Source organism: Chiloscyllium plagiosum, unplaced genomic scaffold, assembly GCF_037043375.1.
Source record: "Chiloscyllium plagiosum isolate Xiang-an unplaced genomic scaffold, Cpla_swu_hap1 HiC_scaffold_5, whole genome shotgun sequence".
Taxonomy (NCBI): domain Eukaryota; kingdom Metazoa; phylum Chordata; class Chondrichthyes; order Orectolobiformes; family Hemiscylliidae; genus Chiloscyllium; species Chiloscyllium plagiosum.
In genome coordinates, this window is record NW_028270143.1 from 78,130,269 (window position 1) to 78,149,448 (window position 19,180).

A 19,180-nucleotide genomic window follows, 5' to 3' on the forward strand; every position below is an offset into this window, starting at 1 on the left:
GGAAAATTGACGTTGGGAAATGATAAGCTGTGATTGAAAATGGTGAGATAAGCTCAAAGAGCTGAATGGTCTATTCCTGGTTCCGTTTGCTTATGATCCGAAACTGTCCGAGGTGGAGAGCTCCGAGGAATCCCAACTGTTAGAGTGAAGAAATGTCTCCTCAGCTCAGGCCTAAATGATCAACTCCTTATCCTGAGGTGGTGTCCCTGAATACATGTCACAATGAGCTGACTGCCTTTTGAGGCAGTCTGTGGACACCCTGCCAAATTCATCACTGTAGCAATGAAAGGGTGACCGTACCCCATGTGCTGTTTGCTGTAAAAGCATAAATGTTGTGCCGCAGAAGATATTAAATTTTCGAAAATAAAAGTCCAAGGATTGCACCTGTGCATTAGTTTGGAGTATATTTTATGTTAACTTTAATTATGCAATCCTTTCCCACTTGTTCCAGGACAGGAGAGATAATATTGCAACATAGTCTCAAGTGCTTGTTAACAGTGGAGGGTATTTAGTTGCAATCATTTTTCTTTGTTTAACTCAAGTTGTAACTCTCTGTTCAAGTTCATTTCCAGTGAGTTATGATGTCAGTGGTCCAGGATGTTGGGTAGCTTACTTCAACAATGAAAAGAAAAGGGCTGTTTCAGTTTTAGTTTGATGATTGATTATGCCAGGGTGGGTTGGCCTTTAATTGACAGCTTCCTTTTCCTTTATCTAATTGCAGTAAATCTAAATCGTTATAAATAGTTCCATGGTTATCCCATCCCACTCTGTTCTAAACAAAATCACATCCCAATAATTGGCTTCCATCCAGTTTGAGCAATATCAGCTGTGTGCACCGTTTATTTATTTGATTTTGTTTCAAATCTAGAATTGAAATATATCTCACACAGAGCTCATAATAAAGTGAAAAGCTATTTTTAAAAGACTTAGGTTATGAAATGGCCCGGAGTGCTTGCAGGAAATATAAGTCCAGTTCTTGTTACTGGTGTTATTGGTAATGTTGTTCATGCCTCCTCTCTTTATTCATTTTGTGCCATGTGGGCGTCGTTGGCTGGCCAGAATTTATTGCCTGTCCTCAGTTGCCCTTGAGAAAGTGGTACTGAGCTGCCTTCTTGACCCGTTGCAGTCCACGTGCTGGGGCTGACCCACAATTCAGTAAGAAAGGAAATTCCAGGATTTTGACCCAGCAACAGTGAAGGAACGGCGATATATTTTCACTTCAAGATGGTGAGTGGCTTGGAGGGGATCTTGAAGGGAGTGGTGTTTCCATAAATCTGTTGCCCTTGGCCTTCTAGATAGAAGTGGTTGTGGGTTTAGAAGGTCATGTCTGAGGATCATTGTTGAATTTCTGCAGTACATCTTGTAGACAGTGTACGCAGCTGCTACTGAGTGTCGGCGGTGAAGGGAGTGAATGCTTGTGGATATAATGCAAATTAGGGTTGGCTACTTTGTCCTGGGTGGTGTCAAGCTTCTTCAGCGTTGTTGGGGCTGCATTGATCCAGGCAAGTGGGGAGTATTCCATCACACTCTTGATTTGTGCCTTGTCGATGGTGGATAGACTTTGGGGAGTTAGGAGGTGAGTTACTAAATCAGTGCAGGATATATACACTTAATGGTAAGGTCCTGGGGAGAGTTGCTGAGCAAAGAGATCTTGGAGTGCAGGTTCATAGTTCCTTAAAAGTGGAGTCACAGATATATAGGAAAGTGAAGAAGGTGTTTAGGGGTAATCCAAGATGAGGACAGGAAAACATTGTGGCTGTAAGAGTCGCTCCTTTTTTGCGATATTTTCAGTGTTGGAGCCTATCTCCTCAAATTTTCAGAGGAATAATTACTGTTTTACAAGCTGTTGCATTGTTTTGGAACTTGGAGGGAAAAAAAGGTCAAAACAATTGCACTTTAAACAGGAGGAAGGGAGACACAGGCAGTGATTCATATGCAGAAAGAAACCGACACTGCTGTCTGACCCAGCAGTGAACTTTCACAACCACTCCCTCTGCTGTTTGATTTCAAGTATCTCTGGACATCGGAGTTCATTTAAAGAAAAATTAACCAACAGCAAAATTCATAGCTGATCTTTGAAGAAACCTATGTGGGGAGATCACAGCGGGGGAGTAGCTAAATGGCTAGATTATTTTTGTAAATCTACAGTAGTGAGCAGAGTGGGTTCCTTTTGATTATATGTTTTCTATTGGGATCTGTCTCTTGATTAAACTTTAAAAATATAAAAACATAGGTACTAAGCTAGCTTGGAGCAGTGTTTTTAGAGCAGTACGTCTGTGCTATTTTCTGTCTGTTAGATTGTTAAACTGCAAAGTTGGCCTTTAGTAGTGATGCGCTCTTCCTGTTCGATGTGGGAGATTAGGGAGAGTTTCCATATTACTGATGATAATGTCTGCAGGAATTGTGTTTGGTTGTGAAACCTATCAGATCGCATGGATCAATTGGAGAGGCAATTAGAGACAATGAGGAATTTACAGGAGCTAGGGAGTGTGATGGATGGCAGTTTCAGGAAGGGAAGACCAAAGATACAGCCAGGTAGATGGATCACCTCGAGGAAAGATAGGAGAGGGAGGCAGGTAGTGCAGAAGTCTCCTGTGGCTATCCCCATCTCAAACAAGTATGCTGTTTTGGAAAATGTAGAGGGTGATGGACTCAGGGGAATGTAGCACTGACAACCAGGTTTCTGGTACCAAGACTGGCTCTAATGTAATGAGGGGTATGCCAGGTTCCAAGCAATTGATTGTAATGGGGGACTATCTATTGAGAGACACAGACGGAAGTTTCTGCTGCCGCCAGTGAGATACCAGAATGGTGTGCTGCCTCCCTGGAGCCAGGATCAAGGATATCTCTGAGAGGGTGTAGAATATTCTCAAAGGGGAGAGGGACCAGCTGGAGGTCATTGTAGAACTAATGACATAGGAAGTGAAAAGGATTCTGAGGAGTGAATATAGGAAGTTCGGCAGGAATTTAAAAAGGTGTTCTTCCAGGGTAATAATGTCTGGATTATTCCTGGTGGCTCGAGTTAGTGAGTATAGGAATAGGAGGATAGATCAGATGAATGTGTGGCTGAGGAGCTGGTGGAAGGGAAAAGGATTGACATTTTGAATCATTGGCATGTCTTCTGGGTTAGAAGTGATTTGTATAAAACTCTGGTGCGGCCGCATCTGGAATATTGTGTGCAGTTTTGGTCGCCATACTATAGGAAGGATGTGGAGGCACTGGAACGGGTGCAGAGGAGGTTTACCAGGATGTTGCCTGGTATGGAAGGAAGATCGTATGAGGATAGACTGAGACACTTGGGGCTGTTTTCATTAGAGAAAAGAAGGTTTAGGGGTGACTTGATTGAGGTGTACAAGATGATTAGGGGGTTAGATAGGGTTGACAGTGTGAACCTTTTCCCGCGTATGGAGTCGGGTATTACAAGGGGGCATAGCTTTAAATTAAGGGGGGGTAGATATAGGACTGAAGTTAGGGGTAGGTTCTTCACTCAGCGAGTCGTAAGTTCATGGAATGCCCTGCCAGCAGCAGTGGTGGACTCTCCCTCTTTATGGGCATTTAAGCGGGCATTGGATAGGTATATGGAGGATAGTGGGTTAGTATAGGTTAGGTGGGCTTGGATCGGCGCAACATCGAGGGCCAAAGGGCCTGTACTGCGCTGTATTCTTCTATGTTCTATGATTTGTATAAGAAGGACGGATTGCACCTGAATTGGAAGGGGAGATTTGCTGAAGCTGCTCTAGAAGATTTAAACAAGGGGGTGGGGAGGTATCCAGGGAGATAGCGAGGAAAAGATTTGAGAAGCAGCCTTTCACCTGAACCTAGCTGAAGCTCTTCAGTGTGACTAAAGAAGCTCTTTGCACTGTGTACTCACCTGAGGAACCCTAGCCAGTCACTGGCAAGTTATGTTGGGAAACTGGAGCTCTGGCTAGGAAATCCAAAAATTAGTATTGTGTACATTTCTATGACTCTATGTGGTGATTTGGGATTGAAGGCTAATGGATTAATTTTAAAGGATGTGTTTTCATGTTTTCATCCATGTTGTTTAGCAGGGGATTTATGAATGGTGGACGTGACCAAATCCCAGGATTCACACAAGTATTTCCATGTTGTGGGATTTTTATGGCCTCAGATTAAGGGAGTGGGTAGTGAGCCTACATGTGGAGCAATCATGCCCTTGCTTATTGCATTGTGGTCATTTTAGAGTGCCCACCACTATCGCCCAACTATTTCCATAGAGTTGAGCCTGTTTTGTCAGGAGACAAGGTTTACTGCATATCAAAAGATTGTGAACGTTGGGTTTCCTAGTCTGAAATCAGGACTCCTTTGACAAGTAAGTTCAAAAGCCGCTGATAACTTCACCATTCATTATGTAATTATGTTATTTTATTCATGCCCTGGAAATGAGCATCATTGACTAGGCCAAAATTTATTGCCTATCCTTAAATTCCCTACAGGAAATGGTAGTGAGCTGCCTTCTTTAACCATTGTCCATATTGGTATACCAACAGTGCTATGGGGAAGGGAATTCAACAACTTTGACTATGCAACAATGAAGGAACAGTGATATTGTTCCAATTAAGGTGATGCATGGCTTGGAGATGAATTTGCAAATTGTGGTGCACCCATGAACCTGCTGCCCTTGTCCTTGTAAGTGGTGGATGGTTTGGAAGATGGTGTGGAAAGGTGAAATATTGCCATGCATTTTTCAGAATGGTGCACACTGTTACCAATGTGTGTCAATGCTTGAGGGAGGGAATGTTTAAGATGATAGATGCAGGGCCAAACAAGCAGCCTGCTTAGTCCTGGATGGTGTCCAACGTCCTGACTGTTGTTGGAATGCCATTTATCCAGGCAGATAGACCGTATTCAATCACACTGCTGACGTGAGACTTGCAGATGGTGGACAGGCTTTGAGGAGTCGGGAGGTGAGTTACTCACTGCAGAATTCCCAAACTCTAACTTGAATTTGGTTGGTCCAGATCAGTTTCCAGCCAATGGAACCCCCCAAGATATTGATAGCAGGGGATTCAGTAGTAGTAAAGTAGTAGGGACCGCAGCTTTGTACAATATACATTAATGATATAGATGATGGTATTAAAAGTAATATTAGCAAATTTGCTGATGATACAAAGCTGGGTGGCAGGGTGAAATGTGAGGAGGACATTAGGAGATTACAGGGTGACCTGGACAGGCTAGGTGAGTGGACAGATGCATGGCAGATGCAGTTTAATGTGGATAAATGTGTGGTTATCCACTTTGGTGGCAAGAACAGGAAGGCAGATTACTACCTAAATGGAGTCAAGTTAGATAAAGGGGCAGTTCAACGAGATCTAGGTGTTCTTGTACATCAGTCAATAAAAGCAAGCATGCAGGTACAGCAGGCAGTGAAGAAAGCTAATAGCATGCTGGCCTTCATAACAAGAGGAATTGAGTATAGAAGCAAAGAGGTTCTTCTGCAGCTGTACAGGGCCCTGGTGAGACCGCTCCTGGAATATTGTGTGCAGTTTTGGTCTCCAAATTTGAGGAAAGACATTCTGGCTATTGAGGGAATGCAGCATAGGTTCACGAGGTCAATTCCTGGAATGGTGGGACTATCTTGCGTTGAAAGATTGGAGCGACTGGGATTGTATACCCTTGAGGTTAGAAGGCTGAGAGGGGATCTGATTGAGATGTATAAGATTATTAAAGGATTGGACACTCTGGCGGCAGGAAGCATGTTTACGCTGATGGGTGAGTCCCGAACCAGAGGACACAGTTTAAAAATAAGGGGTAGGCCATTTAGAACAGAGTTGAGGAGATACTTCTTCACCCAGAGTGGTGGGTGTGTGGAATGCTCTGCTCCAGAGGGCAGTGGAGGTCAAGTCTCTGGATACTTTCAAGAAAGAGTGGGATAAAGCTCTCAAGGATAGTGGAATCAAGGGTTATGGGGACAAGGCAGGAACAGGATTGAGGATGATCAGCCATGATCATAATGAATGGTGGTGCTGGCTCGAAGGGCAGAATGGCCTACTCCTGCACCTATTGTCGATTGCCTATTTTCAAAAAGCAATTGTCAAATTCTGTCTTGTTGGAGATGATCATTGCCTGGCACATGTCTGGCATCAATGTTACTTATGATCCCAAATGTTATCTGAACGTAGTTTAGTTCTTGCTATGTGTGGTTGTTTCAACATCTGAGGAGTCACAAATCTTGCCAAAAGATATGAGTTAGGGTTCCCTATTACTCACCTACTGAACTGTACTTGTGAACAATGGTAGGCCTCTCATGGCATCTGTACCCTGGCATTCCCAGTTTGGGTCTGATTCAGAAAGTGGCATTCCTAATTCCAGCCCATCTTTGTTATCCCACCATAAAAATAGCATGGGGGTGATCACTGCCAGCAAGAGTCATATTGTGGGATCAGGAACTGACCTGATTTACCATTCCTGCCTTGAGAACGAAAATCCAGGATTAATTGCAAAATCTCCCACATCCTGAACAGCAGAGCGAAATATCTCGAATGTTCATGTTTTGTGATTGAAGGCTCTGAGGAATGGAATGCAATTATGTCAAGGGCTCAATAATGTGAAGATGTATAATCCTGACTCTGAAGTATCAGATCCAAAGATGAATTTCCTGGAGTGGGTACTTGCATGTATATGAAGCTGGCCTTTTATTTAGCAATGCTTCACTGCCACATTTTCCTCCTGGGAATTCCAGTGCAGTTGGTTTCATGATATTTCTGTTGGCTGAGAATGAGAAATGTTGCCCTTTAGGTTGGGAAGGTTAGACATAAAAAAGGTTGTTAAAACTGCTATAATTGTTGAAATACTGGCTCTTGTGTTGCAAGTGATGCTGAACTCTGTTTTCCAAGTGAATACTGTTTGCATCATTAATGTTATATAGATTGTCATCCTTTGCTGGACAACAAACTCTGCAAAATTGCAAATGAGAAAAGGTTATGAATTGATCTTGTTGGTTTGAAACAATATTGGAGAGAATGGAAATCTCCAAAATTGCATGGATGGATTGAGCTCATCAGTTGTCTGACTGTTTTACAAAAGGAATTGCACGTGCAAATAAATTGTTAGGGATCCTGAAGGAGGGATGTACCTTTACGCTTTGTATAGAATGTGGCTGTCTGAGTTTATCTACCACTGAGTTTAGTGGTAGATACACATTGCTTGTCTTTGTTTAAAGAGGGGCTAGGGAATCTGTTAATATATTAATATACAGATAGTTCTTCTATAATGCGATGGTTGCATTCTTGTGCAACCCTGCATTATAGAAAACTCATGCTTTAGAAACAAATCTGAAAGTGTTGGCAATGTAATCGAGTTCCAGCCAACACACATTTTAAAAGTTTACACTTTAGAAACAGTGTCCCCAATTTGTCAATCGCATTACAATGAATTCACTTTAACGAAAGATGTATTATAGCAGAACGACCTGTATCTAATTGGATGCATATACTGGGTATTAATTGTGGACTCACCTGTGTCCATATAAAAAGGAACAGACCGAAAACATGACTAGTGGGTTAGGATGTCCATATTTTCAATGTATTCTTCCATAAATAAATAATCATTGAAATTCTGTACTGAGTGATTCCAGTTCTGTTGTTCACTCACTGACTTTCTAAGGTAAAGCATAGTTTCTCCCCACACCTCAAGCCTTAGACAGCAGGCCTCAAATTTATGGCTTTTCTCTGCCATGCCCATGGGCTTGATATTCAGCTTGAGACTGAAATTCTGAGGAACAATTGGTGGCAAAAACAGTACTCAAAATGCTATCTGACAAGAGTGCTGCACAGTTGAAATAGAACATCCTTTAGCTTATTTGGCTTTTATCCTTTAGCTTCCATGGAAGTGAGCATATGGCAATATGTTTTTGTTTTATGTTCCTGATGTGCACTGGTGCCTGCAGTGACTCTGTATGTTAACTGACATTTCATTCAGTATTTCCCACACACTCATCTCACTTCTCCTATCAGGATTTTTTCTGATAGGAATTTGTGGATTTTATAATGTTACTGCAAATGTTTTAAAAACAGAGATTTGTGGATTGTCAAAAACATATTGCTCCAGAGTTGGTAATGTGACAACGTTATGAGCTTCATAAAGTCATTCTCTGTGAATTTGATGTATGTGAGAAAAGAACATTGCTACACCAAAACTGGTGGCCACCTTTAAGTTTGAGGAAAGATTGAAGTTACAGATGAGGAAATAACAAAGAAAAAGAACTTCACACCATGCCATGACAGCCGGCCTGAATGGCTAGGAATGCATTGCCATCACTTCAACAGGAAAGACATACCTCAGGGATTCCACCCACACACACAACCGGAGTGTTTATTAGCTGGGAGTTTTAAAATGATCAAAAGTGCATAATTCATGGTGCGTCATTGAAACCAGAAAGAGAAACAAAGCTTTCATAACAGTCTGGAAACTTTGTTTAAACTGACCATGGGTAATTTGATGAAAACTGAACTAAATATAGTTTTGGTTACTGTTTAAGAACAAGAGAAAGCATTATTTCTCCGAGTAAAGTGTTTGATTTGCTTTCTGAAGATAGCAAGATATATAGAAGGCAAATATGTTGTCTCCATCTGGTTTTAATATTCTCCTAACGGTTTTCATTTATAATTTGCTTTTCGTTTAATGAAAAAAATGCTTTTTCTTCATGTAATCTTACATGTGATGGTCTCTACTTTCTTCTAAAGGACCTCAGTTGCAGTCCATCTGACTTTGCCATTGTATTTGTCCCCTTATGTTTGAAGTATCCATCTCATATGTCTTATTCTCTTTTGTGTTTCACATGCTTTCATTTTTTTTCCTCATGTTGCTTTAAAGAACACAACAGATTAGGACTTCTGTAGCTTGACCACAACAATTGAGCCACTGTGTTCTTGTAATAGGGTGTCTCATCCTGAGCAAATCTTTCTACCCATCACTGACTGGAAGATTAAAGAAAGACCTAAGAAAGAGGAGCACATTGGACCAGTGGTTCAGCATGTTTATGAAGTGAGTTCTACTTTTTTTAAATAACATGTTTCTTATATTCTTTGATAGATAGATGAAAGAGAAATGATGAGGTCCTGGAGTGGAATATTTGGTCACAGCAGACTAGTATTCTGGTCTTAAATCAATGGAACCATATGAACATTTGTGTTGCACATGCTAAATAATTAATTCCAGATTCAATATTGATTTTTTTTAATTAATGATTATTAGGAAGCAATCATTGTGCAACTGAAAAAGAATGCCACCGTTAGATTTCCCCTTTGATAATAAATAGAGTCAGAGATGTACAGTGCAGAAACAGACCCTTCGGTCCAACTTGTCTATGCTGAACAGATATCCTAACCTCAGCTAATCCCATTTGCCACCACTTGGCCCATATCCCTCTTAGCCCTTCCTATTCATATTACTGTCTAGGTGCCTTTTAAATGTTGTAATTGTAGCAGCGTCCACCATTTCCTCTGGCAGCTCATTCCATACATGCACCACCCTCTGCGTGAAAGTGTTGCCCCTTAGGTCCCTTTTAAATCTTTCCCCTCTCACCCTAAACCTATGCCCTCTAGTTCTGGACTCCCCCACCCTAGGGAAAAGACCTTGCCTATTTATCCTATCCATGCCCCTCATAATTTTATAAACCTCTATAAGGTCACCCCTCAGCCTCCGACGCTCCAGGGAAAACAACCCCAGCCTATTCAGCCTCTCCCTATAGCTCAAATCCTCCAACCCTGGCAAAATGTAAATCATTTTGAACCCTTTTAAGTTTCACAACATCCCTCCAATAGGAAGGAGACCAGATTTGCACACAATATTCTAAAAGTGGCCTAACCAATTCCTGTACAGCCACAACATGACCTCCCAACTCCTATACTCAATACTTTGACCAATAAAGGAAAGCATACCAAACTTCTTCACTATACTATCTACCTGTGACTCCACTTTCAAAGAGCTATGAACCTGCACTCCAAGGTCACTTTGTTTGCAAAGATTCCTCATGAACTTGAATTTATTTTTAGTTTGGTCTATCTATCCATAGTTGAAAAATTATTGCTGTTGAATTCACTGTGATACAAGTTAGAAGGCCAAACCTTCTGACAATGTAAAATAAAACATTCATAACAATCTTGAATTTTTGTTTAAATGACTAATTATAATGGGTATTTGGATGAAGGATGACCTAAATATAGTTTTGGTAAATGTTATAAGAATAAGGGAACATATTGGACCAACTTTCTGAGGACTGACAATCACTCTCAAAATGCCGCTCCATACTTTCTTTAAAATGTAAAGGAAGAGCTCCACGTTTCTGACAGATGATCCTGATCAGGGCTGCTTCAGGAATGCTGAGCCATATTTTAAATAAAACAGGTTCCTTGTGATGTAGGATAGATGGGGGTGAGGCTGAGACCCCGTGGCAATAGGGGCAAGGGGGGAGCATCCACTAGGGAGCAGGTTTCGGAAGTACAGGGAATGGTGTCAGGTCTAGTGGCAGAAGCATAGGCGGGGCCGGGAGGCTAGATCTGGCAGAAGGTGAGGGGAGTCAGATCCCATTGGGCAGAGTGTGTCAACTCCCACCTTTGAGTATTAAATCCAGAGGTGAGGAAGGGGGTGTCTGGTCCAAGGGTTAGAGAGGTTGTGTCAGGTCCAGTAGTGAAATGTATCAGATCCCAACAGTAAGGTTGGGGTTATAACAGGTCTAGGACATGTGTAATTGAGGGTATATGTGGCATGTTGTAAGTCAGATAGTTACTGAAGAGTTAGACTAGATTTTTAATAGTTTGACATTTCCTGAGTAACTATTCACTGAACTACAGCTGAACCCTCCGAAATCTCCAATTGAAATGGATACTTTTGGAGGGTCTCATGCCCAAGGAAATTGCCCATAGGCATCTTCACTTTCCAGAGCAATTCCCTTGAAGTTTCTACAATCGGATTCTGCAGGTCCCCATGCACAACTTCCATCTGCACTGCTGAAACAAGAAATGATTGGAAAATCTGAGCCCTTATTCCTTCTAAAATATTGTTTGATTTGCTTTCCGAAGATGGTAAGATGGATGGGAGGAAACTGTGTTTTCGACATCTGGTTAGTCTAGCTTTCATTACTTGAAAATAGCAAAAGTCTTTCTAAGGGCATTGTATATCAGAAAATCTCACATCTGTTAGCTTGTTTTGGGACTTTTTAGAGCCTGTTTCTGCATTAAGAATATCAAGGAGACAAAACAAAAGCACAATTTAAACATTAAGAAAAACATGACTACCATTGTGTCTTTGTGCCTTTTTAAAAATGATTGTGAAGTAAGGTGTTAATTTTAAATGATGGATCCTTGCCACAGCTAATTGTGGTGAAGATCCAAATAGTAGATTTGTTGCTAGTATTTTCTTTCCAGGGATGGATCTATTGGGCTGATTGTTCTGGTGTGAGAGAGAAAAACCACTTGGTAGTCTCATGAAAAGAGGATCTTGTCTTTAAAAAGATGTAGTTTGCTGCATAATAGCTACAATTCGGGTCCGGTTGTGAATGTGGCATGGATAATAAAGTAGAGCACTAGAGGAGGAGGCTTCACAAATATTCCCACTCTCAGTGATAGAGGAGCCCAGAACAGCAGTGCAAAAGACAAGGTTGTAGCATTTTCAAGCACTTTCAGCCAGAAATGCCAAGTGTACGATACAGCTCAGATTTCTCCTGAGGTTCCCAGCATCATAGTTGCCAGATTTCAAACAATTTGAGCCACTCTACATGTTAGCAAGAAATGGCTTAAATTACTGGATGCCATAAAGGCTGTGGGCTCTGACAATATTCTGGCAAAATCACAAGACATCTCTGCAGGAGTTCCTCAGGGTAGTGTCCTCGGCCCAAGGCAACTGCTTCATCATTGATGTTCCCTCCATCATATCATGAGAAATGGGAACATTCACTGATGATTGCACAATGCTTAGTATCATTTGCGATTGCTCAGATCCTGAAGCAGTCCGTGTACAAGTGTAGCAAAGTTTAGCTTGGGCTGAAAAGTGGCAAGTAATATTCATGCCACAGAAATGCCAGACTATGACCATCTCTAATAAGATAGAATCTAGCTCTCAACCCTTTGAATTCTCCACTATCAATACCCTGGGGGTTACCTTTGACCAGAAACTAAACTGGAACAGTCATATAAATACTGTGGCTACAAGAGCAGGTCAACAGCATGGAATTCTACAGTGACTAACTCAACTTCCACTTGCTCAATGCTTGTTCACCATTTGCAAAGTACAAGTCAGGAGTGTGATGGAATACTCTTCACTTGTCAGGTTGAGTATCTCCAAAACACTCAAGAAGCTTGTAGTAAAGTTGAACATTTGATTGATATCACAACCACAAGCATCCACTCCTTCCACCAACAACATATATTTGCAGCAGTGTGTACTATCCACAAGATGAGCTGCAACAGCTCACAAAGCCTTCTTAGATAGTAGCTTCCAAACCCTCGGCTTGAACAATCTAGGAGGACAAGGGAAAGTAGATAAATGGGAATATCACTGCCTGCATGTTCTTCCCCAAGCCACTGAGCATCCTGCCTTCAAACTAATTGCCATTCCCTCACTGTGACTGCATCAAAATCCTGAAATTCCCTTTCTAACAGCATTGTCTGTGTACTGATAGCATATGGACTGTAGCCACTCAAAAAGGCAGCTTACCACCATCTTACCAAAATCAACTGTGGATGAACAACAAATGCTGACCTACAGCCTGTGAACGAATAAAGGAAAAATGTTTTACGCAATTAAGTAATTAGATATTGCTGACCACCAGTACTATACCAGGGAGAATGGTTAAGGAGAAACTCCTAAATTTGTTAATTGGAAAGATAGCCATTCCAAGCTGTTTGTTGCACCTCCTGACGATTGAATATGCAGTGGCATAGGCAGAGATATAAGTGCGATTCACCTACTCAGTAAAAGCTGAAGTGTGGTGGAGAAAGTAATTAAAGAAATAAACACATTTTGAAAATTTAACATGAACGGGCTTGGTGTCTTGTTCAAGTGTCAGTGAAAAGTGTAAGTGGTGTTCAGTTACTGACAATCAATTAAGTCATCTAATGAATTAATATTATTTTTGAGCTTTCAGCAACCATTTAAATTTCCTATTGTGTGTATTAACTTAGGAATTGTTTATGATATTACACTTTTGTAGTATTTCACTGTTCTATCATGTTGACTGTTTGTAATGTATGCTATTGACATCCTAGTAACAGCTCATAAGAGGAAGGTTTGTAATGTTATCTACTTTGTTCAGCTCCACAACAGCGGACCAAGTGCAATCAGGGCTGGGGTCATGGAAGTGGATTGGCCTAGTCACTATCGAGATGAATATCTACTGTACATTTTGCAGATAAAAACAAATGGGCCTTTACACTGCTACACGAATACTACAATTAATCCACTACAGTTAGAGGTAGGTATCACTGTACCCTTCTGTAAAGTAATTCATTCAGATCTGTTGAAAAAAAAAGAGTTGAAATCAAGTACTTCTATCTTCTCAAGTGAATAGGTCAATTGAATAAGAAAAGAAATATTGAAAACATGGCAACTGTAACAAATTCAGTAGATTGAAAAGGTTTTTTATAAATCAATAAACATATGCTTGTGACAGGAGTTTAAGTAGAATTGATTTTCCATCTGCAACAGTAGGAGAACACAGTGTGCAAGCTATATGAACTGAGAAATCTTAGATTGTGTGGCCAATTGTGTAGACAATTTAGCAGATTTATACTTAAGCACCTTCAACAGGTTATAAATCACATTAAATTGATTAGACACTGTTCAGAATACATTTTGCATACTTATCATATAACATGCTGGAATGTAGTAATAATATAATGGCTCAGTGGTGAAAATATATTTCAGACGTAGGCCATGATAAAAGACTAAAAGCATCTGATGCCTTTCTGCCCCACTTCATTTATGATGTTGTCATTGCTGTGAATAATTTATCTTTGAATTTTTATAGTCACAACATACAAGTTTGCTAATTGCCTGTCTAAGTATATAGCCTGACTGATTAATAAAGACAATGACTGTGTGCATTCCAATTAATACATAGGCTGTTGGTGTTCCTGTGGGTTAAAACATTTTATTTTTTACCTTAAAACATACAGAGGAACCTCAATTATCCAGCATTTGAATTTTAGATTATCCAAACAAGATCGCAAGGTCCTGATACCTGGCTAACCGTGTTATGCGGCATTTGATTAACTGAACGAAATACTCCCCGCCCATATCCTTCGGATAATCGAGGTTCCTCTGTATACCATGCTGGAAATTAGGAATGATGTTCACTTGCTTAATTGCAGAGATAATGATACATAACTGTTTTTCTTAACATGAATGAGGTGGAATTTTCTGTTCCAAACTCAGGGCCACAGCCATCCAACACATACATAAAATCTGATGTGATGACATTTGGTCATTAACCTGATGTTAATATTGAGTTCAACACCTTCAGATTGTGAACTCATTCCCATTCCTTCCCTTTCTTTCTTTTTTCTTTACTGGTTGTATTGTCTGTCACCATGCTGCCCCCCCCACCCCCAAGTCCGCCACCACTCACTCCAGTGGGACTGTCTGTTATTTCCAGTCTGGCAGTTAGACACACCATTGTTCTGCCATTCTCACATCCCAATCACTTAATCCACACTATCAGCATCCTTTTTTCTCCCAGCACTCCAACTCCCACCTCCAACCTCCCCCCTCCAAAACATTAATGCTGCCCTCTTCACACTTCACATCAGCTCTGATGAAGAGTCATCTAAATTTGAAACATTACCCTGCTCTCTCCATGGATGCTGTCTGACCCACTGTGATTTTCAGCATGTTTTTTTTTCAGTAAAGGATCTTTGAATAATTCACCGTGGTCACTTACATTTCAAAACATGCGGTCATCCTAACGCTGCTTCAATAAGAGGAGGGAATTCAAAGTTAGTTTTCCGCCTTCTACTTTTAGCACAGATTCAGTTGCAGCTGCCACAGTCCTGTGCCGGGGCTCTTTAAATGGGTGATTGTGACCAAACTCTGCCACCTATTTTCCCATACATCCCAACTTTAATGTCCGATTGGGTGTATTGGCCACATTGCTCGCTGCTGTTCATTAGCCTCTTGCTGGGTGAGCATTAACTCACTGCAAGATGCTTTATCCAGTGTTTTCACTCAGAGGGTCACATTACAAGGCATTTAACAAGCAATAATGAGCATCAATTGGGAACTCACCTCTTCCCAGCAAAATAACCTATGCCGCTTGAGAAAAGGGTACAAGATACTCAATGTCAAGATGGGCTCACCAAACATCATGCCCGATTCTGCCACTCATCTGGTAAGATTCTTCCAGGAATTAACATTTCTAATCTGATATAACTCTTATTATAGAGTCATAGAGTCCTACAGCACGGAGACAGGACCTTTGGCCTGGTCTATGCCGACCAAAATGTCCGTCTACGCTAACCCTATTTTCCTGCACTTGGCCTATATCCTCCTAATCCCTTCGTATCTATGTATTTGTCCAAATGACTTTTAAATGTTGTTAATGTAGCCATCTGGCAGCTCATTCCATATACATACCACTCCCTGTGTAAAAAAGTTGCCCCTCAGGTTCCCTTTTATTCTTTCCCCTCTAACCATAAACCCTCTGGTCCTCGATTCTCCAACATGAGGAAAAAGATTGACTGTATTTACCTTATCCATGACTTTCATCTTCTCCACCTTTCTAAGGTCCCCCCCTTCAGTCTCCTATGCTCTAAATGAAAAAGTTCTACCTTGTCCAACCTCTCCTTATAACTCAGACCATTGAGTCCAGGCAACATCCTTGTAAACTTTTCTGCACTCTTTCTAGTTTAATAACAATGATGAGGAGGTGTCAGTGTTGGACTGGGGTGGACAAAGTTAAAAATCACACAATACCAGGTTACAGTTTGATACCGATGACGATGGCCTCAACTGTCCCCTGGGGTTCATGTCACACTACGCTATATACTCTGACACACACACTCACACACAATCACACATACACAAAACTTTACATACTCACACACTCACACAGACCCTCTCTCATACACATGCTCTCTCCCAGACACATACACATACACCCCCAACACTCTCACCCACCCACCCTCTCACAGGCTTATACTCCATCACACTCACACAACCACTCTACCAAGCATGCACACATGAACACATTCACACACACACACATACCCACACGCTCGCGCCCTCTCTCTCACTCAATCACGCAAACACACCCACACACATTCTCTCTATCTCCCTCACATGCATGCACACACACACACACACACATGTAAGTCCATGGGGTGAATTTGCATTTGCAGAATTGTATTTGCAGATACATTCTATTTTATTTAAAACGCACACAATCTGCAGGGGTCAATCCATCTCACATTTTATAAATTCGTACTTTGGAAATAGAACCAGTCTGACTCAAGATTGGAATACAGACAGACTTTAACCTCATACTTTTAGTGCATTGTCTAAGCTGAGGCGCCACCTTTTTTATAAAACCTTAAGTTATCTCAGGAATGTGACTTGAAAGAAGTTCTGGGATTTACACATTAATGAATCAAAACCTGCAACCCATTCTAAAAGATGAAAGACTTAACAACAATCTAGGTTTGTTCAATATCAGCTGCATGACACTATAATAGATTCTGCGTCTTATGATCTGGCCCCAGTAGCTACCTGACAAAGGAGCAGCACTCCGAAATATAGTACTTCCACATTGACCTGTTGGACTATAACCTGGTGTTGTGTAATTTTTAACTCTGTTTAATAACATCCTTCCTATAGCAAGGTGACCAAAACTGAATACAATACTCCAAGTGCGGCCTCACCAACATCATGTATATTTGCAACATAACTTCTATACTCAATGCCCTGACTGATGAAGGCCAGTGTACCAAAAGCCTTCTTCACTGCCCTGTCTGCATGTGACTCCACTTTCAGAGAACCATGCACCTGAACTCAAATGTCTGCCTGTTCCACTCCTACCATTCACTGTGAAACTCCTACCTTGATTTGACTTTCCAAAATGCAAGACCTCACTCTTATCTATATTAAACTCCATTTGCCATTTCTCGGCCCGCTTTCCCAGCTGTTCAAGGTCCTGTTGCAATTTATGATAACCCTCCTTTTCTCCATGATACCGCCTATTTTAGTTTCATCTGCAAACTTACTAATCATGTCTTGTACATTCTCATCCAAATCATTGGTACAGATAACAAACAGCACCAACTCCTGAGGCACTCCACTAGTCACAGACCTCCAGTCCGACATGCATCCTTCCACTCTTACCCGCTCCTTCCTATCATCAAGTCAATTGTGTATCCAATTTACCAGCTCCCCTGGATTCCATGGGATCTAAACTTCCAGAGGCATCCTACCATGTGGAACCCTATCAAAGACCTTACTGAAATTCATATAGACTACATCTACCACCCTGCCCTCATCAACCTTTGTGGTCACTTCATCAAAGAACTCTAACAAATTTGTGGAATATTTTATTTATGGAATATGGCTCTTCTTGTTTGCATCGTTTTTTAATATAAAGACTACACATGCAGATAAGAAAGTCAAGAAAACTGTAACGATAAATTCATACTAAGTTAAGGTGCCAGTCATACTGGAAGAATGTACTATAAATGAAATTAATCACTGAACAGTTCAAACAACTGAATTACAAAATGCTAGATCCTTTATATGGCATCGAAATGTTTCAATTTTTTTGTTAAAGTGTAGGGATGAGCATATTAAGTGGCAACTAACATATAGTCCCCAAAAGCAGAGAAAACTCTTGCCAAACAGCTCATTAAGAACGGATGGTTAAATGCGGATGAATCTCTCTGCAAATCACAAGCCCTGACACTGTCTATCTGGCTTTCAAGAATCTGCTAGCCAATCAAAACCCAATGGCTTCTAGGTCCAGAAGTCCACTAGTCTAGGCTAATTCCTCTAAGGATCCAACAACAGAAAATAGATCCATCTTGTGGGGAAGGGGTCATGGGGAGAGAAGTGGAGGGCAAGGCAGGGATCAGTTGTTGTGTCTTAATTATTTACTGGCTATTCTTTTCTGCACAGAAGTGATATCACACACAACTGAAGTCTGCTTTTCTTTTCATAAGGTTTTTTAAATCATATTTCCTAATCAACTTGTTCAGAGATGTTATTACATACCTCTGGAGCAGGTAGGACTTGAACCTGGGCCTCTTAGTCCAGGGGTAGAGACACTACCACTCTGCCATAAGAAGGTCTAAAAAATATGGAACATTTCGCGGATTTATGTGTCATCCTTGCACAGGTGCCATGCTAATCGTCCCTATATTGTTCCAATTTTAGTATATGTGCTGCTGAGTAATGCGTTGGAGGAGGGAAATTAGTGCAATGTATGTAAATTTGCTGACAATAAAAGGATGTGTGGGAGGTAATGGTGTGATGAGGACATAAGGAATCTGCTAAGAAGTGAAGATGGGTGGGCAAAAACTTGGCAAGTGGAGTTTAACATTGGGGTCATAAGCTTCTGAAAAAGTAAAAGTCAGACTATTATTTAAGTGTAGAGAGCCCACGTCAGTGCAGTCAATGAATTTCTTCTGGTGCTGCATCCTGAAATTGATCTTCCTTTTCAGTGTATGTCTGGAGCGCTTCCTAACTTCCTATGGATACTAGGCATCTCTCCTATTTTCCAACTCCTTCATCAAGACCTCTGCTGCAGCATCTTGAAACTATGGAGCTCATTCTCTCCTATGCTGTGCTATTATTTAATGTCTCCCAGGACAGACTTTCTGCATGACTGCCTGCATCTGCTGCACCCACAATGCAGATCTCCCCTAAGAGAACTCAGCCTATCTCTGAGTACGTATACAGAGGCACCTTGATTTTCCAAATGACATGGCGGGGAGTATTCTGTTCGGATAATCGAATGCTGAATAACACAAAGATCGGGGCCTTGCTATCTTATCTGGATAATCCAAAAATTGGATAATCGAATGCCTGAAGATCGAGGTTCCTCTGTGTATACTTGTATTCAATCTGTTCGGATGTGTTATGACACATCTATGACTCAGGTTGGACTTGAACCCAGACCTCTGGCCCAGAAGGAGGAATACTACCACTGTGCCACAAAAGCCTTTCTGTCTAACATTAAGTG

General features: G+C 41.1%; 1 protein-coding gene and 1 non-coding gene across 2 annotated transcripts in view; one reads left to right on the top strand and one right to left on the bottom strand.

The window, feature by feature from the left end:
• The window catches only part of itga8 (integrin, alpha 8), a 207,770-nt gene that overhangs the window by 142,442 nt on the left and 46,148 nt on the right, over positions 1–19,180 (top strand). Inside the window, exons 24-25 of the mRNA XM_043690322.2 lie at positions 8,898–9,003; positions 13,271–13,429. Of these exons, the coding sequence (XP_043546257.1) occupies positions 8,898–9,003; positions 13,271–13,429 (265 nt within the window). The remainder of the gene's footprint in view (positions 1–8,897; positions 9,004–13,270; positions 13,430–19,180) is intronic.
• Positions 18,290–18,394, bottom strand: LOC122550391 (U6 spliceosomal RNA). Its single transcript, XR_006311839.1, has one exon. It is a non-coding gene; the product is annotated as a U6 spliceosomal RNA (small nuclear RNA).